Below are 26,337 nucleotides of genomic sequence, written 5' to 3'. Positions count from 1 at the left end.
TAAACGTATTTTTTTTTCCTGAATGTCTATCCCCTTTTTGCACTGTCACAGAGAACTTGCTTAGAAGGAAACAAAAATACAACATTTTAGCACCCAAACATGTTGCTGCTACGTAGAAATGCATGATATTTTGAAAGCCGGGTGAAGTCTCTGAAGCAGAGCAAGAGGGATGCTGGAGTCTTTCCATGATTCTCGTAGCTAATGAGCATTTAATGGCCATGAGCTCCCTGCCAGCCACTGCTTTTGGTGGCCAGCAGAGCAGCGTGTTGCAGGAGCACAGGCAGCGCGCAGCTCTTAGCCCTCTTGCCAAGGCGCCCTCTTTGCAGGGGCCTCTGTCTGCACAGATTATTTCAAATCTCTTGGAAAACATCAGGCTTCAGGAAGCCAGTGGGACATAATATTTACACCTGGGTGCGTCGCAACAGATGTGTATGGACACAGGTCAACCAGTGTTTCCTTGGGGCTGGGATGTCTCCATGACCTCGGCATTTAGGGATTCGAACAGCCTTGCCACATGGGAGCTGTGGAAGCACCCGGGCATCTGCAGGAGCTTTTCCCTCAGACTAGGCCCCAACAAGGTGACACGCGTGAAAGCCAGCTACAGATAAGTGTGTACACCAGCCACAGCGTGGTAGGAAAAGCTGCTAGATTCTGGGCATGAAGAAAGAGGCAGCCGTGGACACAGAGATGTGTGATAACCCCCAAATCAGGGACGTCAGCTCGGGCTGTCCCTTGGTCCTGCTGTTGGTAGCACCATTGCTGAGAGGGCTGCAGTGAGGGTGCAGGGGCACCCCCACGGCCTTCCACCCTTCCCAGCTTTGGCTGTCATCCTGGAGAGCCTGCCGAGAGCTCCAGGGCCACCACCCCCGTAGCCACAGCCGGCCTTTGGCAGGAGAAGTACTGTCGGGACAAAAGAACAGGCCACTGACTCGGCAGGCCCAGAAGCCTCCGCTGCCGCCTGCAGCTTCTCCAGGGGGAACCAGCCCTGTAGAGCTTGGCCTCCGGAAAGAACAACACTCCTTTCCTCACCACCAGCGGTGGGGAGAACGGCCCGCAGCGCATGGCTGCGGCAGCGTGGGCTCTGTGCAGGGCCGGTGGAAGAGGCAGGTGGAGGATCGCTCTGGAGCCAGAGCTGCCCTGGGGCTCACGTGCAGGGCTGTCTTCCAGGGCAGGAGGACAGTGGTCATGGCAGCTGCATTGAGGGATCTGGGGCGTAATAGAAGCTGCATCCTCTKCWKGACAAAACCCAGAGGATGGGCAGCAAACAGGACATCAGAGCTCTAACTGTTTGCTTCTTCAGGACAAAACCCAGATTTCCCAAAGCTGACACTAGCTTTAACATGTCAGCTTCTGACGCGAGCGGATGGGCAAGCGAGGAGGACCCTGAGGAAGTGTGGCAAGTCCGTCGGTGACTGCCTGGTGACGGATAGGGGAATGGGACCACCACGAGCCAGAGAAGCACTGTTGCCTGAAACATCAGTCTTTCCCCCAGCAAAAAGAAAAAAAAAATCAAAAAACGATGACAAAGAAAAAAAAAGTAAAAAAAGTTTTCCGCAGGAACTGGAGTCTGGTGCAGTTGCCAGCGGTGTGGAGGCCACTGCCCTCAGCACATGCCTACTTCCTTGCAGATGTTTTTGAGCTCCAGATCCAGCTGTTTAATTTGGATATCTCTCTGGTTTACCAGCTCACGTAGTCTCCGTATCTCTTCCTGTTGTCGGTAAAACATCTGCAAAAGCTGTAAGAAAAGACACACTTTATTTCTCTAACACTACAGAAACACAGACTTTCCCTGTCAAACGCACCCAGTCCTGTCACATCACTCCTGGAATAGCCTCTTAGGGGGAATCTTCCCCTAACAGACTGGCCACCATCAGGGCTCCCACTGCTCACTGGTTTGGGCTGTACATGTTGGTCTTTCTCAACAGCACTTATCAAAGGCACATCCCTTAACTCAGCAGCAGACAATAACAGGGAAAGGGGTCTTCATGCCACTGATAACTCAGAGCCTGGACACAGAGAATCCAAAGCCTAAACTGCTGGATCTGCCACATCCTGCTAGGTAGTGACACTGCTCCACCTTTGAGGGACAGGCTCATGCACAGCGGGAACCTGAAGATGCGTGGGGGACACTGAGCTCTGCAATTGTCCAGGCTCTGCAACACAAACCCTTCCTGATTCTGATATTTTTGGAATGGGATCTTTTTGACAGATGCTCTGGATATTCCCCCACAGCCCCAAACCCTTCACTGGAAACACTTTCACACCTCATTTTCAGTTTTTGGTGGTGGACACTCAAATATGTCAAAGCCATTGGAGAGGCGCATTTGCTCTTTTTTCAGCCACGTCTCTTCCACATTTAGCTGGTTCCTGCTGTCTTGGACCTCACTTTGCTTCTGCCTCTTATCCAGTGGGCTCCTTCCTCCCCAGTCCTGGCTTTGGCTTGGGGCTGTAGGTTTCAGGAATGGCTCGGGCTCAACAAATTGCGGCAAGGAATTCACCGCTCCAGAGCCTGGTCTCAAGGACACCAGCAGAGGCCCTGCAAAGGGAGGCAGGTTGCTGGTTAGAAATCAGCACCACAATCAGAAATCAGCAGTAAGCAACGCATCCAAACAGTGTGCGGGGATAAACATGAGAGCACTTGATGGGAGAGATTCCCAGAGTTCACATATTTCAGCCACCAAAATATTTTGGTTCACAGCTATAATTTTCACGTCTCTCATCTTCCTCATTTCCTACTTCTCTGGCAGTTATTGGGCCAGAGAGCCAGTGGCAGCTTACCCAAGCCCCGGGGAGCTGAAGGGCTGGGCTGCTCTCCATGTGCTGACCTTTGTTAACTCCGTGCAGCCACTCTTGTGCTGTCAGGGCTGGCTGGGCTCCAGTGGTCAAAGGGTAGATGTCTTCCTGGTATGACTCCGACTGCAAGCAAAAGGGAAAAACGAAGTCACTGCATCAGCCCCTGGGAACAGTGAGGCTTGGCACTGTGCTTAGTGGGACCATGCATGCTCATGCATGGTAGAAAAGTCACTCATTCTACTGCAGTGCATCAGCAGTATTCATCAGCATGGGCGGAAAGTCTTCTCACCCACCCTGTGTCTCCTACATCCTCATTCAAACCATTGCTTGGAAGTACAAATCATAAGGGGTTTTGAGGAAAACTGGCCATGGAGGTAACACTGGAGAAACCTGCATAGATGGAGGTTGCAACAAACCTTGGCTCTGACTGGGGTACCCACATCTTCCAGGATTTCTGGAGAAGCTGGTAAAAAGCAGCGCACACACACTATTATTTCCCCTCCAGCGACTTTTTTCCTTCCTTCCTCAAGGAGTAGTTCATGTGTCACTTAACATTGCCCCAAACCTCTATCTCCCTTTCCTCATTATGACAAACAGATGCCAAATGAGGAAGGTTACAGCCAACCAGTTGACCCAACAGTCAGAGAAAGACTTGTCATATCCAAGTAGAGCAGACTGATGAGCATGTCTTACATGAGAAAGATAGCTGTCATAAAGACATAACTCCTGAGCTACCCAACCAGGATTTATTGGCAGCACCGCCCCAGAAGCTGTCAAGCTCTGTCGCTCCTCCCAGGAAAGAGAAAATCCCATGTTCTACCTGCTCTCCTGACTCCTGAGAGTCATAGAGAGGAGACACTGCTCCTCTTTCAGTGATACATGCCCCAGAAACAGGTGTGACCTGAGGGTAACTCACCCGTCGAGGCACAATCATGGAGATGGGCTGAACCAGATTTTTAGTTGGGATCAGTTTGTAGAAACGGAAAATCTCACAGGCTGACACTTCAAGGCCTCTCTTTGGCATTATTCCTGATGGAAGAGCAGAAGAGAAAGAGGGGACAGCCCCATTAGGAGGATTTAGGAGATAGCAGAGTTTATGTCATGCACCAGGCAAAAACAAAAAAAGTGCTGCCAAATAACAGGAGTCACAGCAACAGCTCCATACTAGTATAGTCTAAAATCTGTACCCAAAACTTAGCAGAAATAATCAACAGCTGAGATTCACTCATTTATTTCTGTTAGACTACAAGGTTACACATAGTGTTTATAAGCCTCATGTTCCTTACTTAATTTATGAGCCACAGATAGAGTGGCCAAGCAAAACAAGTAGATGATGTCACAGGATTTAATTATCAGGATCAACAGGAATGGATTTCTTATACATAAATAACTGTGCAGGTCTTGGCAAAGGTCTTTCCAGTCAATAGTCCATCACCAACAGTGGCTCAAAGTAAGACAGAGTATAAAGGTATGAAAATTTATCTACTCTTTTAGACAACAATCATTTGTGATTCAGAGGCAGGCCAAATGATTCCCTTCTAACAACATTTTCTGGAGGGGTACTGCAAGAAAAAAGTCCAGGACAGTAGCTGCTAAACATCTATACCAATGTTCTGGAGGAACTGGAGTATCTACAAGTATGTATAAAGTGCTGGGCAAATGATCCTGAAGATACATCAGTCTACAGAGAAACTCCAGTTACGGGATAAACTGGAGAAGACTCATGGAAGAGCTACCAAAACCAGTCCAAAGGCTGAAAGCTAATTCTGTACTTTCAGGAGTCTGGGATAGGATGAAGGCAGATTAATGAGCCTCCAAATGTCTCCGAAGGAAGATAGGTGGCCTATAACAGAAGGTCCATCTCTAACTGGGAAATGCCATTACAGGAGAAATTAGACAAGACCTAAAAGTGAATGCACAAAGACATGAAGCTCTCATAATGCACAGAGCACGTATTTCTGGATTCAGACAGTCTCTTAGACAGAGAAGCCACTACATTGCTGTGACACTAAACATATGTATTACCACTCACCAATTCCCTTCTGTGGTAAAGGAGAACGGTATTCCATCAAGTAGTTCAGGTATGGTTTCTCAGGGCTTATCTCGTAGTACCGTATATTTCCATCACCCTAAAGGCAAAAAGAATGAACATAAGCCAAGTTTACAGCTCTGCATGAGGGTCAAAGAAAAATGTGTGGGCCCAAATGCTATACAAGCTCATGTATGGGTGTACTCCATGCCAAAATATTTACCCCTAAATTCCTGTGCAAGAGGTTAGGGCTCTGCAATGCACTTCTCTTTGGTAAATATGGCATACCTGCAGCAGAATACATGGCTTAATTCTGTAGGACCTTGAGGTCCCATTCCTTATGGGGATTAACCTTCGGTTAATGAATGTCTGGAGCACCTTTGACTTCACCATGAGCGAGGTGGAGATGTAGTTCTTCTGGGAGAATTGGGCAGGCCAGTGTTCACTAGCATGGGAAGCACTTACCTTTCCCACAATGTAAAGCATGTGTGTGTCTGAGTCGTAGAAGGGAAACAGGATCCCTGAGGAGCCATCCAGATCTTCCTCCGTTAAAGGCACAGAAAGGTCATTCTAGGCAAAACACATGGGAAAACAAACTGCTGGAATTGCATTTCAGTGACCTCAAATCAGAGACACCTGACCTGAAGCCCCACTAATGGAAAGGATGTGATAAGCTCAGGTGATGGACAGCTGTCCTGAGGAAAGGTGGGAGATAGGTGTTCTGCCCCTGGCTCCATGCTGCTCCTCTGACTCTTGACAGAGGACATCATTCCTACTTCAGCATCTCAAATACCTGGTGACATTTCAGGAGCAAGTATAATGAGAAAAGCCAAGAAGGCCATATGAGCCAGTACTTCCAGTGAGGTAGACAGGTCTTGAAAGCATGTCCACATTGCACATTGAATGTTAGAATGTTAGGTTCCCTCATGATCTTTAGCTGAGATGTGGACCTCCACCACTGTGTACTATCTTCCCTAAGAGCAAGAAGAGTCTATGCTAGCGGAGAGGTCTCCATACCACACACTGAGAAGAGGCCTGGGGGAAAAGCCCTCCTAGGCCTTATGTGGGGAGGCGTGGTAAAAGTACGGTACAAGCCCTTGCAGGGGGCTGGTAAGAGCTATCTCCGCTCTCTTCAGTTTATCATGTCAGTAGGTTGTCTCCAGTGTTCATTTTTTTTCCAGTGTCAATGACAAATTGCCAGTGAGACTACTAAAAGTTTATTTAAACTGAGAACCGTGCTGATCATCCAAAGGTCCTTCAAAACCTTTCTTCCTGTAATTGGCACACCATTCCCTTTGCTGTAGTGGTTTTCTATGTTTTAAGTTTTGAGCTTCATAATAGTAAAATCTGCATGTCTTAAGAGTTCAACGAGCCCCTTCCGAATTGCTGTTACAGAGCAGTTCTTGGGTATTTGGTTGGTAGAAAAATTAAAGTGACAGCAAAAGGCAGAAAATTGGTGAAGCTGGTTAAGTTATGATTGCTGATCCAACTCACTTGATCCCATAATGCAATCTGCCTGTTATTCCACCGAGATGTTCCAGTAGAGAGCAGCTTTCCCATGCTTCCAAGAAACAAAACTTTATTGACTCTGTGAGACTTGTAGCTGGCTTCCTATAGAAAGACAAGGCACATCACTTAAATACAAAAGCACACTCTCTTCCAGCAGTATAAAATTGCATGAGAAATCATATCATGACAACAAACCACCTTCCATTGCCCATGAAGCTTATCTGGGCTGGCTAAAGCACAGCAGGTCATCATTGTAAAGGTACATTTCATGTTGCATGAGATCTCTGACTTACCAGGACTATTCTAAAGAGGGAAAAGAAACCAACAATCATTCTCTCTACCTGCTGATTCATACATTTTCAAAAAGGCAATCACAGTTAGGTTTAGGCAGGACTCTCTCTCTACATATATCTGTGCAAATACTTACAGTGGTAATTAACTTCATCCTATTAACAAAGTACAGACAGCAATAACAATCCTGGCAGTTGGACAAACATACACTAATCTCTACCCAGCATTCCCAAGGCACCCCCTAGAAGTATCTAGAGAACTGCAGAGAGGAGCTATCAAAACAGTGCACTTCAAGAAGGGTTGCAGAGCAAGGAGCATAGCAATATGAGACGGAGCACTGGCTTCAACAGCAGCGACGTTTCATGAATGCAATGCCACTATCTGATGTCTTGAGTAATGAGGTATTTTCATTGATGACATGAGTCTACCCAGAAGAGGAAATGCACCCGAATGAGATAAGCTGGACCACAAACCTCTGAATCCAACCTACTTGTAGGACTAATCCTGCACGAGGGTCTATCAGACGAATATTTCTGTCCCGGCAGGCTGTGGCAAGGAGGCTGCCATCTGTGTTGAATGACATGGAGAGGATCACATCTTTGTGAATGTCAAGGATCTTCACGGGGTTTGACAGGACAGGTTTTTCGGTGTCGAGGTTCCAGATCATTATCTGGGACAGAGGAACAAACAATTAGCCCTTTACTAACTGAAAAAGAAAACACTCCATGTACCCTATTCGCCTCTTCTTTGCATACACAGGTCTTACCATCATGAATGGTTGTTCTCCATCATTTAAATCATTCCTAGTACCTTACAGCAATGTATCAGGGACATGGTATCTGCCCAGAAGATCTATCAATCTCATACTGTTCTCAGACCATATTTTCTATATAAAAATGGTCGGTATCAATGCAGGTATTTACACTAATACACAGGAATGAAGCCTCAGGAAAGTGCACAGCATTGGATACTGCCCATTAAGGAAGAGGGGACTGAAGTTCATCAGAAGACTGTGAATTTAGCAAGCCTTTCTGGGATTTGTCACAGCGTCCCTTCACCACTGGGGTCACTTATGGAATTTTCCTCTGCAAAAAGGCTACTGAACATTTTATCATTCTCTTACATTTTGAAATTAAAAAAAAAAATCACCTTGCAGAACAGAACTGTCTGTTCCTTGTCATAGACATAATTTTACTTTTATCATTTTACTATCTGGAAAGATGTGTTTAATCAAACCCCAATATTCTCAGCATGCTTTCTGCCATGTAAAGAGTGCACTGCAGAGAAATAACCCACCTTGTAGTCATAGCCAGAGCTGAAGAGGATGTTACTGGCAGTCGGATGCCACTCAATGAGGCCAACTCTTCGTGTGTGACCAAGAAGTTCCTTGTTCGGACTGGTGATGTTTCTTGTCAGGAAGTGCTTGGGAATGTCCCAGATTTTAACCTGAACGGTAAAAGACAGGACTGTGAGATCCCTGAGAAAAGAATTAATTTGAGATTTGCCAATAACAAATTATTCTTTTGAAGGTGGACAGATGTGCTCCTGCCTTTGCTGAAGAAATACAAGAATTTCCATGGGCCTGAAGACTCCTGTTTAGCCAGCAATTCCATTGCTGTTCTAGCTCAGCAGTTAAATCCCTGTATCTGGTCAGCAGTTCACAAAATCAAGTTGCAGTGCAGTAAATCATTAAAAAAAAAAAAAGCTATTCTAAAGGTGATGAGCTAAGCCACAGATTATACAGATACCAAACCAGCTGCAGTCTTCTACCTTGTCTCCATTGAGGAAATGTGAAATAAATTTCAACAGAGAGTCCCAGCAGATGACAACATGACAGAGAAAAGTGAGAAAAAGATGAATTCGTGGCACAGCACAGGTGGGAAGAGGTGCAGAAAATGACTTTTGATCAGCCTGGGGAGGAGAAAGAATGGGAAGCTCTTCTGTCTTTCTTCAACTCCCTTGTGGACAGCGAATACAGGACTCAAATCTTCTCAGAGAGGCAAGGGTTTAATTGACAGCACCAAAGACAATGGAGGAAAGTGAAAATATGTGCACTGCTCAAAGATCAAAGGAGTCATTTGTGCCCAGCAGGTTCCTCAGCCTCTGGTTGCCAGAGGGACTCTGACCGCTAACATCTCATTTCCTGGTGCCAACATGATGTTGCCAGGGGAATATTGAAGTGAAGAGCACAGCTTCAGAAGCAGTAACACATTTTAGAACAACTTTTAGAGCTGTGATCAGCTACAAGCGCATCGTTTCCATCCTTTAGCCTGAGGAATGATCCCGTGTCAACAGTTTCAGTAGAAAAATGGAATATGAAACTGACAGAAAGCAACTCTTCTGCAAAGACACTAGTATCCTGGCACCAGACTAAACTTGAACTAGCAACATGCCCTTGCATTCTGATCTGCTGCAAAGAAGGATAGCCAGTAGACCGAGCAAAGGGAGTGTTCCCAGATTTGCAATTGGAAAATTGCATTTCTCCCAGTACAAGGAAGGCTTTGGTAAACTTACCCTGTAGATACCTGGAACATTTACCCTTTGAGAATAGGCTGGAGAAGTTGGGTTTGTTCAGTCTGGAGAAGAGAAAGCTTTGGGGGAACCAGATAGGGGCCTTCGATATTTATGAGCAGGCTGCTGAGAAAATGGAGCTACATTCTTTACTGAGTTATACAGTGGGAGGATGAGATATATTGGTAATAAACTAAATCATTAGTTTATTTTAAATCATCAGGGCAAGTGGATACAAAGAAAACAAATCTACATGAGAACAACTGGAACAAGTTGCTCAAATAGGCAGTGAGATCTTCATCCTTGGAAGTTTTCAGTACTTGACCAAGTTGAGCAAAAGGTTGGGCTAAAGACCTCCCATACCCGCCTTGAACTCAAATGGTTCTGTGACTCTGTAATTCTAGTAATAAACTTAGACTCTGCTCATTCTCCACCTGAAGTTCAGAGGAAGGTCACAGTGGTACCTTCCAGACACAAGCCCTTTCTAAGTCAGCATGAACACTTGGAATACAGCTCGGATGATATAATATAAACCCACAGACAGCCTGGAAGTTGAAAAAAGCCTTCAAAAAAAAGACATTAAGATCCAAAAAATCAAATAAAGGTCACTAAACAAGGAGGAAAATTCAACCATAGATCTTCAATTCAAGACAGACTTAGGGTAGAGATGAAGTAATAGAGAACATGCACCAAATCAGTGGTGAATGTACCCACATAGGAAACTTGTCAAGCAGAGAGTGAACATACCCAAAGGCAGAAAACATAAGGGACTGCTAAAAAGAGTATAGGAGTTGGTCGAGCTTCCTCACTGGCAAAGAGACACGTGACTCTTGAAAGAACATTGGAAGAAATCTTTTATTAGCCACATTTGGGCTGAACTTCTCTCACTACCATAAATCTCTCTTTTCAGTTTCTAATAATCAGACTGCACCCACCCTGAAGTAAAATGTGAGGCCAAATCTTAATTTTACAAATTTTAGCTAAAACAGTTATTGTTTGCCAACTCAAGCTTATGAGTGAGTTATTTTACCTCAAAAGTTATTTACCTCACTCAAGGTATTTTTTATAGGCTTACACTGTATTAACTTTAGCGTGTTTGTAGTCTTCTTATCTTTATATTTGGAAAATACTCATGCACACAAATTTTGAGCATAAAATATGACCAAAGTTCCTCAGCTACTTCGTAACTGATCCAGCATGACTTCACAGAGTAACTGAGGGCAGAAACAAGATCACATTTGCTACGCAGGCAGTGAATCTGAAATAGCCATCCCAGATTATGTTGTGTTAATGCCCTGATTCTGTGGTAAAAGAGCAGTTTCAAGTGGATTACCTTCAAACAGTTATTCCATTTTAAATTCATATCCTGTTTTGACCATGAAAACACAACCAAAAAGATTAAAGTCCTAACAAAAACATATATTCCTCTTCCCGCTGATTTTGGTACCTATTATAGCATGATCTGGAAGGAATTTTGTGCTTCTGACCACAACAAAACTATTGGAGATTTACTCTCGACTGGCTTTTTAAAAAATATATACATATTTTCAAGTCTCAGAATAGGGCCTTTAGGTTTCTGATTTTTTTCCCCCACAAGCATATTAGTTAAATAATAACAAAGAATATAAACAGGAAAACTTACAGTGGCATCTTCTGAACACGAAGCTATTACGAAGTCATTGAATGGGTTCCACTTGATGTCCAGAACATTCCCTTTATGCCCACATATTTTGGGATAATGTGGGTCAAGTTTGCCGGTCTGAAAAAAAAACAAATATCAAACCTAGGGTGAGGCATAAGATTACAGAACATTTTCAAAGAAGGCCTGACCTAGCTCCAGAGGAAAACTTCTTTCTGCTATATATGCCCCAAATGCCCAGGTGTTCTCCATCTGTTGAACATGTTTTTCTGCTCTCCCTGAAACGCAAGTCTTGATTATATCGCTGATAAGAAAGAAACTGGTGCTTCTCCGGCCTTTCTAAGCACATTCAGTTATTCGGAAATCCTTATAGATGTAACAATCCAGACTGCTGGTTAAGACACCAAAAGGAAACCTAGAAGGGAAACACTTAGCAAAGTTTTGAGTCTTACGCATATTTTAAAGATGTGGAGTGGGAGAATGAAAATATCTTATTTTCTTCTTGATTAGCACATTTCTTACAAAAAGAAAAAAAAAATTTTTTTTTTTTAGTCTCCTCAACTACTATTTATACTATTTTAAAAATGACACATTGAAAGTCAAATTATAAATCAATTTTTCACCTTAACAACCGGTTTCATGTCAATGGTTTTGAAGTCCGGTTTCTCACCAAATGCAATCCTCATTGAGGACTCTCAAAAAAAAAAAATGCCGGATTTGGGCAGCTCATGGATAAAAAAAAGTCATTCATAAAGAAGTGCATTAAGGAGCAGTGAAAATCTTGTGCCACATGGGGGCTGTGTTGAATTAAGATAAGCTAGGAATGGAAACACCCTAGCTCCCATCAGTGTCTGTTGCAGAGTAGAGTCTGCAAAGTGGATGGGTTATGTTAGAGAGAGCACTGAGGATTTGGTTAACATGGGAAAAAAACACTTGCTTCTTCATAGCAGGAGCAAGGAGAGTTTGTGGGCCTCCAAGAAACATCCTTCCTGCCCAGACTTGTGTCCAAGAGCAAAGGTTAGTCCCACCAGAACAGAGGAAGGTGGTCACTTTTATGCCACCTGGAAGAGCTGTGAACCACAGTGGATGCAAATACCTGCTCTTTTGGAAAGCAAGCCCTTCTGTAGGAGTACACTTGCCTAGAGATGGACCTTGCAAGTGCACAATGGAGAGAAATCTGCTTTGACCTGAGCCTGAACATGGATAGGATTTCATTGAACTTCTGCCAACTGGAAGGTTTGGGTGTTGCACAGAGCAAAATGTATAACAATTCTGGCTTTACTGGAAAGGTTGCAGCTCAGACCAGGACTAACTTGCTTTAACTGAACAGCCAGAGGGCTTTGAAATGTAAAATACTGTGGGTTTTATTTCAGACTACAATCTTAAAAAAATATTATTTTTGTAGCAAGGGCAAAACAAAGTGACTGGGGAAGACAGAAGAGAGATAAAAAGGTTTTAATAACGAAGGTTCCCCCACCCATTGTGTCCTTTAGCAGGTGAGTTCTTGGTTCAGGGTTTGGCAACTCAATGGGCTGGGTAGCCCAAGCTGTCTCCACAGGATCCCTTGATCCCCACGGGAACTCGGCCATCTCCCATAGCCAGCACTGGTCCCCTCCCTGTTCCACCCCATGGGCTCTCAGGCTTTCCTGCATCTTCACACCTTACTGAGGCCTGTCATCTCTGCCCCATCCTCTCCCATCCCAACTGCTCCATCAGGCTCTACTGACTCCCAAAAGGGAGCTTTGCAGTCCCCTGTGCCACTTTCACCCTACCCAGTGTAACCCAGGAGCCTCGTGACACGGCAATAAAACTGCGCACAAAAATGTATGAAAGATCCTGTTGGCTGCACATGTCTGTGTAGAAATCAAGCTGTCCACATAATGGGGGAGATTTCATTCCACAGTGCAATGACTGTTTTAGTAAGCAGATGTGTTATCCTTCATGCAAGCATACCTGACATTTCAGAATTATTTGCAGACCTAGAAAACAAGCTTAATTTTTCACTTGCTCTCTAAATTTAGAGCATTTTTAAAAAGTAGGTCACCAAAAATGGAGTTTCCTAATGAAATCCACTTCTGTTGGGACTGCTGCTAAAAGTTCCCGCATATATTTAATGGGGGTAGATGACCATGAGGTAAGTCATCCCCAGTTCCCAGGTGTTCTATGAGGGCATTAACATATCTGGTCACACAATCACATAGTAGCTGAGATCAGCAGGCACCTCTGGGGAACATCTGGTCCAACTCCACTTCTCAAGTGGAATCACCTACAGCAGGTTGTCCAGGGTCATGTCACGTGGAGTTTTGAACATCTCCAAGGATGGAAAATCCACAACACATCTGGGCAAGCTGTGTCAGTGGTAAAACACCTCTGCAGTGAAAAAGCGTTTGCTTATGACAGACAGAATTGCCCAAGTTTCAGTTTGTTCTCATTGTCTCTTGTGCTGTCAGTGAGCACCACGGAGAAGAGTTGGCTCCAGCTCAGTTAGGCAGAGCCAAAGAGCCATCCCAAGTTTTGTTTTACAACCACTGTCCTCAGACAGAGGGAGCAGGGACTCAGCCACAAATTTATCTCCCCGGTTTTCAGGACTTTGTTCTCAGTTTGAATTCCTTTTGTCTTACTCTTCAAAGGAAGAGACAGATGAGGTGCAGCTTCTTTTAGTTTCTTTCACAGGAAGGCCACAAAACTGTCCTCAGAGTCAAGATCCTTCCTTGTGCCTCCTCAAGCATGCCTGTATCTGCCACCAATCTGCACAATGTAGGAAAGTGGCTCATCTCCCAGTTACGCTCACTCTGCCCATGAATCCTAGGACTGACAGTATTTACAAATGAATTGTCTGTTCTGGGCACCCAAGGGCTGCAGCGCCTGCAGCCTGTTCCTGGCCAGACACGTTGATTTTCCACCCAAACCCCCTGCATGGCACATTCTTCTTGAAGATTTAACTGACAGTTTTTCTGTAGCAGGAGGTTGCTTTTGAACAGTTAATTGCACTTTGGCTTGAACGCCAAATTGTGCACTTTTATGCCTGCTGAAAGGCAGGTATCTACAGCAGAGAGAGCTTCACCTGTGCAGAGCTCTGCTGAATACCACCCATTTCTTGCAGAATGCAAGAGATGATATTCCTACAAGGAGGAGCAAGAGAGCTCCAAACTGGTGACTCAGCTTGAGAGGAAGACAACAAGCAAGGATGTAGGCTGTGTTAAAAGGAGCAAGGTTCAGCCTGCGCTCGAGCACATGCAGAGGTGGGCAAATCCTCTTTGCAAGCACACAGAAAAGGATAGAAAGACACCAAAGAAGCAAGATTCTTCACCTCTGCAGCATGAGCTCTATGTCCCTCCCTGTCCTCACAGACATCTATAGCAAGTGACTGGTGCTAATCAATCACAGACAGGTATCCCAGTCATGTATCTCAAGAATGGGTTGCATGATATTGCCTTCATTTGACTTCTTTTCTCATCCAGATAACACCTAAACTCCAAAGACCCTACTCACCTGAAAGAAAATTCACATTTTTGTTTATGTATTTTAATTATTCTTTTCTGTATCCTCTTTATTTCTAATACAGCTTTGACTTCTGCAAGCAGCATTGCATCTCCAGGGGAAGTACTGAAGCAGTGTCATTAATGGAAAAATTGTTACTAAAGGAAATCTGAGCTCTGAAGAGGTGAGAAGACAGAATAATTCATAGGAAGCAGCACAAATGTCTTCAGCTCATTTTGCTAACACTATTTAAGAGCTGGGTCCCACCCTCCATCTTGCAGTCACCAATTGCCTGCTCATAGATGCAGCTCTATGATAAAGACAAGTTCTTCAACCTCAACACATCATAGTCGAAGGGGCAGAAGTGATTCAGTCAAGAAAAACAAGGTAGTGGTTAATTTTTTGCAAGAATATCTCTGAAGAGCAGCATGAATGAGATGAATAAACAAAGTCTATAAGGGCCAGGAACTGTACTAGATCCTTCAGGGATAGCCAGTTCACTTTCATCCTCAGCATATATATATTGAAAAAGTGGTATTACAACAACACCATCAATTAATTTTTAATTAAAGACTGGACTTTTACCTTTCATCTGGCCTGCCCTGATTCCAGAGAGCTCATAATCTTATACTGAAGTTAATCAGGAGCTTACACACCTAATTTTTCAGAAGCAACAAGTATCAGAGAAGCAGCTTCCCTCTTAACCCACAAGCAAGCTATTTATTTCTGAAAGGGAGGTTTTTCACCATCAGAGCTTGCAGCTTAAGAGCTGCATTGTCTGATAACTGTGTCTCTTCTGTTCTTCCACAAAGCAGAAGGTGGTTAGAACAAAACGTACAGTACTTGCCTTTGGTGACAGCTGGAGCCATGCAACTAAAGCACCTTGTCAGCTTTTGCCCTCTGCCTCTAATAACTGCTTTTCAGCTTGCAATTTGTTCTAGGAGTAAAGCACCTGAACAACATGGTGCCTACTAATTTATATAAGGAAGGGAGTTCAGATACGAAACAAAGGCAATTGTTCAAGAGCCACAAGCAAGATGCACATAAGATGCATGGGCAAGAATCATCTGTCAGGAACCTGAGGCCCCTTTAGCGCATCTAGCAATGGTGGTGGCATCAGCCCAGCATCCTCCCTGGGGTCTACCTCATGAAGTTCAACAAGGAGAAGCACAGGGAGAGAGGAGGAATAACCCTCGACACCAGTACAGATTAGGGGTTGACCTGCTGGAGAGCAGCCCCACAGAGAGGGACCTCAGCATCATGGTAGATGACAAGATGACCATGAGGCAGCAGTGTGCTCTGGTGGCCAAGAGGCCAACGGGATCCTGGGGTGCATTAAGAAAAGCGTCTCCAGCAGGTCGAGGGAGGTGATCGTCCCCCTATACACAACCCTGGTGGGGCCACATCTGGAGTACTGCGTCCAGTTCTGGGCTCCCCAGTACAAGAGGGATGTGGAGCTGCTGGAGAGAGTCCAGCGCAGGGCTACCAGGATGATCAGGGGCCTGGAACATCTGCGCGGTGAGCAAAGGCTGAGGGAGCTGGGCCTGTTCAGCCTGGAGAAGAGGAGGCTGAGGGGGGACCTGATCAGTACCTATAAACACCTCAAGGGAGGCAGTGAGGAGGAGGGGCCAGCGATAGGACTAGAGGAAATGGCCACAAGCTGAGGCACCAAAAGTTCCACAGGAACTTAAGGAAAAATTCATTAACAGTGAGGGTGACAGAGCCTGGCACAGGCTGCCCAGAGAGGTTGTGGAGTCTGCTCTGGAGATCTTCCAAACCTGCTTGGATGCAGCCCTGTGCCCCGTGCTCTGGGTGACCCTGCGTGTGCAGGGGGTTGGACTAGATGATCCCTGAGGTCCCTTCCAGCCTCAACCACTCTGTGATTTGTGATTCTATGATTCTACCTGGCCATGCTCCGTGCTCACCTGGTGAATGGGGATCACAAGGAAGGCTCCGCCGCCGGCGCACTCCGTCACTACTGCAATGAAGTGGGGGTTGACGGCGCAGAAGTGGTTATCGTGGACGCTGAGGGTGATGGGCACGCAGTCGTAGCATTTGTCCTTGTTGGCAGCCTTGCCGTAGACGTGCCGGAATTTGGAGCTGCGGTACAGAGGGTGCCAGGACATCTGCAAAGGCACAAGCATTGTGAGGACCACGCTACCCTTCCCACAGTCATGACTTGCAGATCCCTCTTGACCTCTCCCTGGCATGAACTCACCCTCCTCTCGCCCCTCTGTCCCTTTCCTCATCATCATCCTGACTATGGCACCTCTGTAGCTCTTCCTTATCTTGCAGAGATAGGATTGAAAGGGAAGGAAGACAGTTCTCTCCACCCACCTACTTCTCCCTCCTGAGACACAATCAATGGTCTGTATCGCTGGGACAGGGCCATATAGCAGGAGGAGAAAAATCTCTCCTGGCATAGAGCTGGAGAAGCTTAGGAGATGAAACATGTTGAGTGGGAAAAGCCCAGTGAATACAGTGAATGAACCAGTATGGATTTACACACCATTGAGGGAGTTGGGCCCTCAAAAGACTCTATATTTGGCTTGCATGAAGGGAGTTGCATGAAGTTTGACAAATTATACAAGAAGTTATAGTCATCTGCTTTCCCCCACGCACACACTAACAATGATATTCTGCATGTCTGGTTTATAGCCACACCACAGTCAGCATTTAAAATGGTAATTTAATGAGGTATATAAAATATGCTTAACACAAAAATCACTTCCCACAGAACAGGGAACCTTTATGGAACTGACACCTTCCTACGGGTGGCAGGGCAAAGACTGGGAAAGTGCTTTTTTTTTTGCCCCGTTTTGGTCCTTCTAAATTGCATTTGGTGCACAGCATCATTAGCAATGTTGGATCTGAAAATAGTGATACCCCAGTGTGAGAGGAAACCCAACCAGCCAGCACTTGAGTTACAGCAGGACTTACACTACTCCCTATATGAACAAGCTTTTGTAGAAAATTCTGCAAACAGCAGCAGAAAGCCAGTTATATTATCACCATTCAACACAACTTGACAAGCAGGAGACCAAGCAGTTCTACACCAAAATGTCCGTGGTTTTGGCACATTTCAAACTGTCTTCCTCTCGGAAGTTCTAAGGGAGATGAATGAGAGATCTGCAGGCACCCAACAACCAAAAATTCAAAAGCTCACATCCTACGTTGCACCAAAGATGTTGAACTGAATAGCACAAGTCCTGTCTTACTCCCAATCCCCTAGCACAGCTCTGAACAAAACCCACCTTGAACAAATACTCATATTAGAAAAATAAATAAATAAATCAGCCCAGATACATCCCAGGTTGCTTTTACACTCCTGTTTGTCACACTGGAAAAAAAAATCACCACATCGTTTGGATGAACCAGTTGCCTTCTAACAGCAGAAACACAAGTTTTTCCAAAATAAATTATCGCCTGGCTCCAAAGAACTTCTAGCTGAACTACTCTTCAGGTAGGAGAGAGTTTGTGGTCTAGAGGCACGAGGTTTCTCTGCAACAGGGAGCTCAATTCAGGAAGAGCTCACCACATATAAGAAAAAGTCATTTTGGCAATCATTAATAACAACGGGATACTGAGGTCCTATGCAGATTACCTGCAACACTTCTTCAGTAGTCAACAAGCATAAAAGGAAATAAATGAACTTTTTGGAGTATATTAGGAAGAGATAACTCTCACTCTCCTACTTCAGTTTGTAGACTTAAGGTTCAGCTGTCATAGGAATGGATTTCAAAACATCTACAAATCTCCCAAGGAGCAAGATGGTAGAATACAACCAGAAATTCCAGACAATTGGCAAAAATAGTCCCAACGTGTCCCTCTGACAAGAAATCTCAGCATTAAAAGTGGAGATTTTGGAATATATATATATATAGAAAACCCATCTGAACAGATGCGGCCTCATTGTGTGGAAAAGTTAATCCAAAACAGACCAGAAGTGGATATTAGCAAAGACTTATTTGGGAGGAACATGCTGGCACTCTAAACAGGTCACCAAGGCAAAAGGGGGTCAAGAGTGGAGGTCTCTGTCCCTGGAAATCCCCGCTGATATCCCATTGCTTGACTAGATGATATCACACGCTCCCTGATCCAGCACTAGCAACAGTCCTACTCCAAGCAGGAGGCAGCACTGCAGAACAGAGACTCCTTTCTATCAGCCATGCCAGTATTCATGCAAATGAAACTCAAGATAAGGATAAAACTACGATGCCAAGATGAAGTTCATGCAAATGGGTGACCACAAGATGCAGAAATCATAAGAGGGCTGCAAAGTCCCTATCCAAGTTGGAAGAATACCTCCATGTCTCAGTATCTTGGCACACAAACACTTCCTAGGAATCTGCATGGGACTTCGCCTAGAGAGAAAGATCTATGATCACCATTAATTATTACATGCAAAATCCTCAAACGTGTTACTTAATTGGCCATAGCTCTAAAGAGATTTACCTGAGCTATCTGCAGACCAAGGACAGGGAGTGAAATTCCAGAATATGGAAAAATTGATACCCATGCCTGACCATGTTCTGAGGGACTCTAGAAAATCATCCACTTGCTCCTACATACCTAAAGGCCTGGGAGTGAAATATCCATCCTTTCGGATAGCACACAGAACTGCAACCGAAGAAATGACAACACGGATCCAAATTCTCTATATGTATTAGAACAAACAAGGACTCCAGACAATCTCTAGCACAGAATCCTCTGTGAGGAAGACCAAGAACATGGTGCCATCTAGCCAGACTGAAAACATACAATTTGCAACTGAGAAAGCTCACATCTTCTCTATAGAAATGGAATTAGATTTGAGAGGCAGTGCCCAGGCATTACCCAATGTGAGGAAAGGGATTATAGAAATAATCAGGAAGATCCTGGGAGAGCTACCATTTTAAGGAAGACTCAGGAAAGAGGCAATGGAAGGAAAGTTATATAAAAGCAATAGTTTCTAAAGTGAGCATGCTGAGAAGTTAAAAAAATATTCTTGCTTTGTTATCTTAAAATTATTCTGGTTGTAAATGTTTGAACTCACGCAATGCCTTCTTCATCTGACAAGACTGTTCAAAATGTGCCTATCAAAGACCCAAGGTCTCGATAGTAAACCCAGGACTGGGATTTGCATACAATGAACTGAGTCTCACTGAATTCTGAATGCTCATTTAGGTGACTATAAGACACAGAGATAGCACTGGTCCTGAAGAAAAGGGCAGGAGAAAGTCCTCGGAAGGCTAAATAAGTTTTGGAGCTGCAACAAGGAGATATGTATCTTGTTATTCAATCCATTCCTTTGCATCAAAGCCACATACAACCGAAAGCAGCACACAGAAAAATTCCAAAGTCTTGATAAAACAACTGTAAAGAGTCTTATTTGAATGTTGAAAACTCTTTCTGTGACCCTAAAGTACCAACACATGAAGACGGCAACTCCAAGAATGTTCCTGGAACTAAGAAGGTTACTGAGGGAAGTGACATCCCACACACCCATAAAACTACAGGCCTGTGCTCAGGAATTGTCCACAATCACTGCAGAGACTGAGAACCCAGTCTGCCCAGATATATCCTTCTCTGGAGTCAAGGTAGCATAGGAAACAGGCCTCAAGGTGGCCCAGGCCACCGATGGCCGATTTCCATCAGCGGTCCTTTTCCAGGCTCTTTGCTCAGCTACATTTCTTCTCCTCCTTGTCTTTCCATCTTCTGCAAGGAAGATGTTGGTTCATCTATTCCACGTCTAGAGCCTCTTGATCCCCTCTGCTCTTCCTTCTCCTGGATTCAACACCATTCTTCTTCCTGGAAGAGGCAATTTGACAAAGCCCCTTGCCTCCTCCAGACGACTGAAAGCAGGGCACAATATATATATTCGTATATCTTTTGCACCCAGAGGGAACTGTAGTGTGGCCTTTCACGACACATCGCAGTGCAGAAGTGGAGATTATTATTTGTGAATGCAACTGAGATGAGCCACCCGGAGAGCCAAGCAGCAGCCCAGATACAGAAGCTAGGAAGAGCTTGGCTGAACAAAACCCTTCTCTCAAGTACTGTATATGAGCAGTTTGCAAACACGTGTTTTGGAAGAACAGCACAGTGTTATCTGCTGCATTCCTGTACCAGGCCTTATCTCTATAAGTGGACTTTCCTCTTTTATTTTCTACTCCTACACGAGTGTAACCTAGCCAAAACAGCTTCCTCACAGAAAATGTATTCCTTGGTAGCTGCTCCTGCAAGGTGTCCTCTACCACTGAAGCTTGAAACGCCAAATTGAATGAAGAAAACGCATAGATTTGATTCCACTTGAATAACATGAATAAATCAGATCCAAATTTAACACCAGCATGGACATTTGCCAGCCAGACCCAGGCTTTCCTAAAGCTTCCTGAAACTACACTACTGTAGGAACATAATATTTACTGTGTGCAGAAAATTCTGTGGAATGGACAAGCTGGTGAGGACAGACTAAGAAATGGTGTAACCCATCACCTCATAGTCATTCTAACCCATAGTGTAACCCATCACCTTCAAGTCATTCTAATTCAGGTGTCTGCCGCCAGTACCCCAGTACAGACCATCCCTCTCCATGTCAAAGGTTCATTTCAGTCATCAGAGATGAGTCATCCTGCTCCACTACACACTAGGCCATCAAGTAGAGCCATGGATCAAAGGTAGGAAAATGTAGACTAGAACACAATGTAGTATAGCAGCATATCTATCGGCCAGATCAGATGCTACCCGAAACTGTACCTCACTTAACCACCCACCCCATCCACCCTCACCAATCAAATTCATGATAGCCACCATAGCTGGTGTAGCTCCATCCCATAGAGGCCTAATTGCACAACCCCCATGTCTGTCTGCAGGTGGCCAAGTCTCCACAGTGACAAGGATGGCCAGGACTCACAGACCTCCAAGTGCAACTTGTGCCACTCACTTAACTCACCACCAGCATTCCCCATCATTCACTCCTAGAAGGCCATCCTGAATCCTCTCCTGTCTTGGGAAAGCCCTGCAGCAGAGCTGTCCCCACTCACCTGGTAAGGGCTTCCAAGCTCCTCAGATGACCCCCACTCTGCATTTTGACAGATATCACATCAGACAGACCCATAAACCCTGTCATGTAGCGAGCCTTCCGTGCTCATCTCATACCTCGCCTCTACATATAAAAAGAAGGGCTCCCTCATCCCCCTGAGGGAGCCCCATGGGGAATGGAGCATTGCCTCAGATGACTCCAGAGGCCAGGGGCATTGGCAAAACCCTCTCCGGAACAGCAGGCGTGGGTGCACTCATGAGATGCCCCAACTCAGGGTTTTCTGCAGCAAGCAGAATACCCTCATACAGATGTATCCTTCTTGGTTCTTCCTAAACTCGTCCTGTGGCTCCAGCTGCACTTACCACTTTCCTCTCCCCATACAAGAAGCAACTCTCATTAACCTCGTCCTGGTCCTACTCACACTTCAACAAGAAGAGCTGCTTAGAGCACCAGGCGAGCCCCTAGGCATCCCCTAGGTGGTGGGATCAGCTGAGAGGCTCTGATCAGTGACTCCTGCGGTGTTCTTCTTTCTCATTTTTTAAATATTAATTCCCACCTCTGCTTTCAGTTTTGGCCATCCAAAATTATTTGGGTTTCTTCCAGGTTCCCTCTCCTTTATTTCCATCCCTAGTGCAGAAGAACAGCAGAGACATGAAGCAAAAGGGATGACCAGGAAGAAAATAAATAAATAAATAAATAAATAAATAAATAAATAAATAAATAAATAAATAAATAAGCAAATCCCCTCTTCTGAATACTCTTTCCATCACTCAAATCATTTGCAACTTAAGGACTTCCCCAGTCAGAAAAGGTTCTGTGTATTTTATAACAATTGGAGCCCTCTCTGCCATGAGCTTGGCCAGTCTTCCCTTAAACCTGCCCAAACTTTTAGTACCAGCAGCACCCTGGAGTGAGGAGTGGCACACTGTAGGTAGATAGTCAGCTTTATCAAGGTGAAATACCACTCCGCAATCAAAATGAAGTCCACTATATAAATCCTCACAAATAATGCCATATAAAATGACGCTTGATCAGTGTTACAATCCAATCAATTTCTGCACTGAAAAGCATTTCAAAGTGTGCAGAGATCCTAAGTCCAAAATAAGAAAATAAAACAACTAATTGCATTCAGATCAGTAGTCTCAGCCCTAAAATTCCCAAGAGCTTAGTTTAACTGTGAGGTGCTGGTAAACATACTCCACCTTTGAACACTTGCCATAAGCTATGTTTGCTTAAACCTTCAAGATGATGACTGAGGTGAAAAACATGCAGAACTTCCTATAGCACAGGACTTCACCCTCCCAAAGCACATACCTTCAACTGCTCTGTGCTACTAAAAACAACCTACTGCACCCTAACAGTAATGAAACAGAAATGCATAGAGCTAATTTCGAAGGAATTATGACAAATGGCATGGGATGAATGTTGCCCTATGGGACCAGGAGAAACATCAAGGATCAAATCTGAAGATTTTCCTCCATTTTAGACAAATTCCACGTAGGCAGATTAGTTCAACAATTTTTCTTGAGTAGTATTTGAAACGCAGTAAGCCAAAAAGAGTTACAGTCTGATGGGGCAGAAATTCAGACATGGAAAAACTAACTGGCTGAGGATATGAAGGTCACGGGCAGCCTTCACTGCCCTGTGGAAGTCATGATCCCAAGGGGAAGAAGAAAGGCAAAAAATGGGATGACAGTCCTGGATTCAGGAGAACGGACTTGGGCCTCTCACAGATCTGCATGCAAGAATCCCATGGGATATAATTCTGAAGGGAAGAGGAGTCCAAGGGAACTGGTCAATCTTCAAAATCACCTCCTCCTACCTCAACAACAGTTCATCCCAACAAGCAGGAAAGGGTGCAGAAAGCCTGCAAGAGCCTTATTCTCACCCAAAACACAAAAAGAAGCAAAACAAGAGGTGGAAGAAGGTACATGAGAATATAGAAGGAATAAGAGACTGTGCAAGTAGGCAGAGATGGATTTAGGAAGGGCAAAGACTACCTGTAAGTTAATGTGTTCACAGAAATGAAGGGCATCAATGAAGGCTTCTGTCAACATGAAGACTTCTGAGAATACAACAGCCATCAAAAGATGACTAGGGAAAATGTGGGCCTGAGAAATGGGGATGGGCCAGGGTCACAAAGGACTTGAAGAAGGCTGGAGGATACTCACTGTCTTCTTTGCCTCCATCTTCACTGGCAAGACTTGTCTTGTGTAATCCCAAATCCATCAGACCAGAAGAAATGTCCAGGGCAAGGAATGCTTACCCTTGATGGCAGATGATTAGGTTAGGCACCATTTTAACAAACTAGGCATGCACAAGTATCTTAGCCCTGACAGGATGCATCCACGGGTGCAAAGAGATCTAGGTGATGTCACTGAAAGACAACTCTAATCTATCTTTGAAAGGTCTGGATGAAAGATCAGGGATGTTCCTGAGGAGGGATGCCAAGCCCATCTTCAAGAAGGTCAAGAAGCAGAGTCGTGGGAACTACAGGTCAGTTAGTTAGCCTCACACTGATCCCTGGGAAAAGTGATGGAGGAAAATTCCAAACATACAAAGGACTAGAAGGTGGTTGGGAGCAGTCAACAGAGATTTGGAAAGAAGAAATCCTGACTCACAGACTACATGATGGCTGGGTGGAAGAGGGGAGAGAAGTGGGTATTGTTTCTGTTAACTTTAATAAGACTTTTGACACTATCTCCTGCAAAAACATCACTGAAAAACAGGTGGAGTAGGAGCTACCTAAATGCACAGCAAGGTGGACTGAAAAAATGTCTAACTTCCAAGCTCAGGAGGTTGTGATCAGAAGCACAAAGTGCAGCTGGAGGCCACATGATACTGGGACCAGTACTCTTTAACATCCTAACCAATAACTGAGATGATGGAACAAAGTCAACAAATTTTCAGATGACACAAAACTCAGCAGACAGATGTGCTGCCATTCACGAAGGACCTTGATGGGCTGGAGAATTGGGCCAAGAGAAATCCTACAAAGTTCAACAAAGAACAGCCAAGAGCTGCACCTGGGGACTAAGAACCATAAACAAGGGGCCAGATGGCTGAAGAGTAGCCTTGTACAGAAGGACCCGGGCGTGCTGATGAAAACTAAACTGACCATAAACACAGAAAAGAAACCTAACAGCTGCGCAAGTGAGGGACGTAGTTCCTGCCCTCTCTTTAGCACTGGTAAGGCCATATGTGGAGTGCTGTGTCCAGTGGAAAGACCTCCAGTATTAGAGTGAGTTGAATTTACTGAAGCAAATCCAGTGAAGAGCCATGAAGGTGATTAAAGGAGTAGAGCAACTAATACAAGGAGAAGCTGAGAGACCAGCTGAGAAGCCGGGGCACACATCAAATCACAAGAAATTTCTTTTAATCATGCAAAAAGTTTTTTTGCTTTGTTTTGCTTTTACCAGGAGGATGGCTACCCACTGCAGCAGGTTGTTTTCCAAGTCTCCATCCTTGAAAATATTAAAACCCAACAGGGTGAAGCCCTGGGCAGCTTTCTCATGTTGACCCTTCTTCAGGCTGGTAGCTGCAGTAGACGGTCTCCAGAGGTGCTGGCCCACCTCAGTTATTTGGTGATTCTGTGATTTTAGGGCCTCTGAACTTGTTACGTCTTCCCTGTATTACACTAAAAATGCATCTGGCAACAAGCCAAGGTGCATAATTATACGATATGAACTTTCCACCCAATAAACCTTGAGCTTGCCCTGTGGGCTCAGCTCTTCTTTCTGTTCCTCTGAAGGGGAGCAGTGACATGTTTCTTTCTCATGTCACGACAACTGCTGTTGGGAGGGGCACTCGCTTTCAAAACTCTGTCAAGGCAGCAAATAGCAAAACATGAAGAAGACAGCAGGGAGAAAGGGGGGGTAAAATACATCAACATCCTGTCAAGAAGACGGGAAAATTTTTTACTTCAAAAATCTGCACCAATACCCACCAACAAGTGTTAAATTCACTTTAGAATTCACTTTGCAATTTAGAAAAAACTAAAAATGAAATGTTTGCATCATCCCACAGCAATATGATCACCCTGCATGTACTGCAGGACTAATGGGAGCAGCTGTCCCACAGCACAAGCAGGCTGGACCTAAAGTGGAGAGGGTCCCTGTCCCCTGCCTAGCCGTATCTGAGCAGGATGATCGAGCACGGCAGAGTCCAAGTTCCAGGGAATCCTGCTTGGGCAGTACAGGACACTTTTCCCTTCACTCAGCTCTCAAAGACCAAATCTTGGAACCTTCTGGGAGTCATTCCCACCATTCACACTGAAGAATATTAACAACTTTTTTTCCCTTTATTCTGTACCATCTAAGAGGTATTGGAGAAGAATGTAGACATCTCTGCATCTCTCAGACGCTCTTCAGGTTGGAGCAGATGATTCCACAAGCTTATTGGAGCTGGACATTTTTTCCTAGACAACTTCTGTCTGTTGAGCTGTACATCCCTAATGCTGAGAGGAGCAATGTTCCATTAAACAATCCACAATATGACATATGAAATAGGGTAAAATGCATCTATTTGTTCATACTTCATCACCACTTGTATAAAGAGAGGAGGCAGTTCTCATGCTTTCTGCAGGACGATAATGCAGTTTCAAGAAATACAGCAATGCTTCCCTGATGGATATGTAGAGCCTCATCAGCAGAGCACAGGGACCTTCACAGCTCCTCTGGATCCTCACCTCTTGCCCAAGCACAGCAGAAATGACTCAAAGAAAGAGGGGTTATGGTCGCAGCTTTTCACACCCACAAACAGGGATCTTGCCAGAATCCAAGCAGTCTGATTGTGCCTGGTCTCGTCCCCTGTGAGCAGCAGGGATTGCAGAGTGCTGGCAGCAACCAGAGAAACCTCTGGAGAAGTCTTCAATGTGCAGCTTAGTAGGTAAACATCAATGAAATAATGAATAGGCATCTGGCCCTACTGTCTCTGGCTACATACAGGTTAAATCTCGGATGCAGCAAGCATTATCACAAAAAGCTCATGCAAGGAAGATCAAAGGGAAAAAAGTACAGCCGATCTGTAAGTCTGCTGCTTTACAAGACCTTTGTTGGCTTC

General features: G+C 44.7%; 1 protein-coding gene across 1 annotated transcript; it reads right to left on the bottom strand.

Moving 5' to 3' along the window:
- Positions 1 to 1,260: 1,260 nt before the first annotated feature.
- On the bottom strand, positions 1,261 to 16,396 carry CORO2A (coronin 2A). The gene is made up of 11 exons (XM_026041268.1): positions 16,178 to 16,396; positions 10,776 to 10,892; positions 7,919 to 8,068; positions 7,113 to 7,292; positions 6,317 to 6,433; positions 5,288 to 5,392; positions 4,826 to 4,922; positions 3,710 to 3,822; positions 2,826 to 2,916; positions 2,265 to 2,536; positions 1,261 to 1,735 (listed from the first exon to the last, which is right to left on the bottom strand). The coding sequence occupies exons 1-11, from the start codon at positions 16,394 to 16,396 to the stop codon at positions 1,604 to 1,606; spliced, it is 1,593 nt and encodes a 530-aa protein (XP_025897053.1). The 3' UTR covers positions 1,261 to 1,603.
- Between the last annotated feature and the right edge of the window lie 9,941 nt (positions 16,397 to 26,337).

This window comes from Nothoprocta perdicaria, unplaced genomic scaffold (assembly GCF_003342845.1).
Source record: "Nothoprocta perdicaria isolate Ctin4 unplaced genomic scaffold, notPer1 scaffold_280, whole genome shotgun sequence".
In the NCBI taxonomy this organism is placed as follows: domain Eukaryota; kingdom Metazoa; phylum Chordata; class Aves; order Tinamiformes; family Tinamidae; genus Nothoprocta; species Nothoprocta perdicaria.
This window is presented reverse-complemented; position numbering and strand designations above follow the sequence as displayed.

Bases quoted from the DNA above. Each gene is read 5' to 3' on its own strand.
- CORO2A (XM_026041268.1), bottom strand. From the start codon at position 16,396: ATGCTTGTGCCTTTGCAGATGTCCTGGCACCCTCTGTACCGCAGCTCC. The intron at 7,293-7,918 runs GTGGGTTATTTC...CCTCTGTCCCAG, and splicing joins GCTCTGGCTATGACTACAAG to ATAATGATCTGGAACCTCGA. The intron at 2,917-3,709 runs GTGAGTTACCCT...TTTTGCTTGCAG, and splicing joins CCATGATTGTGCCTCGACGG to TCGGAGTCATACCAGGAAGA.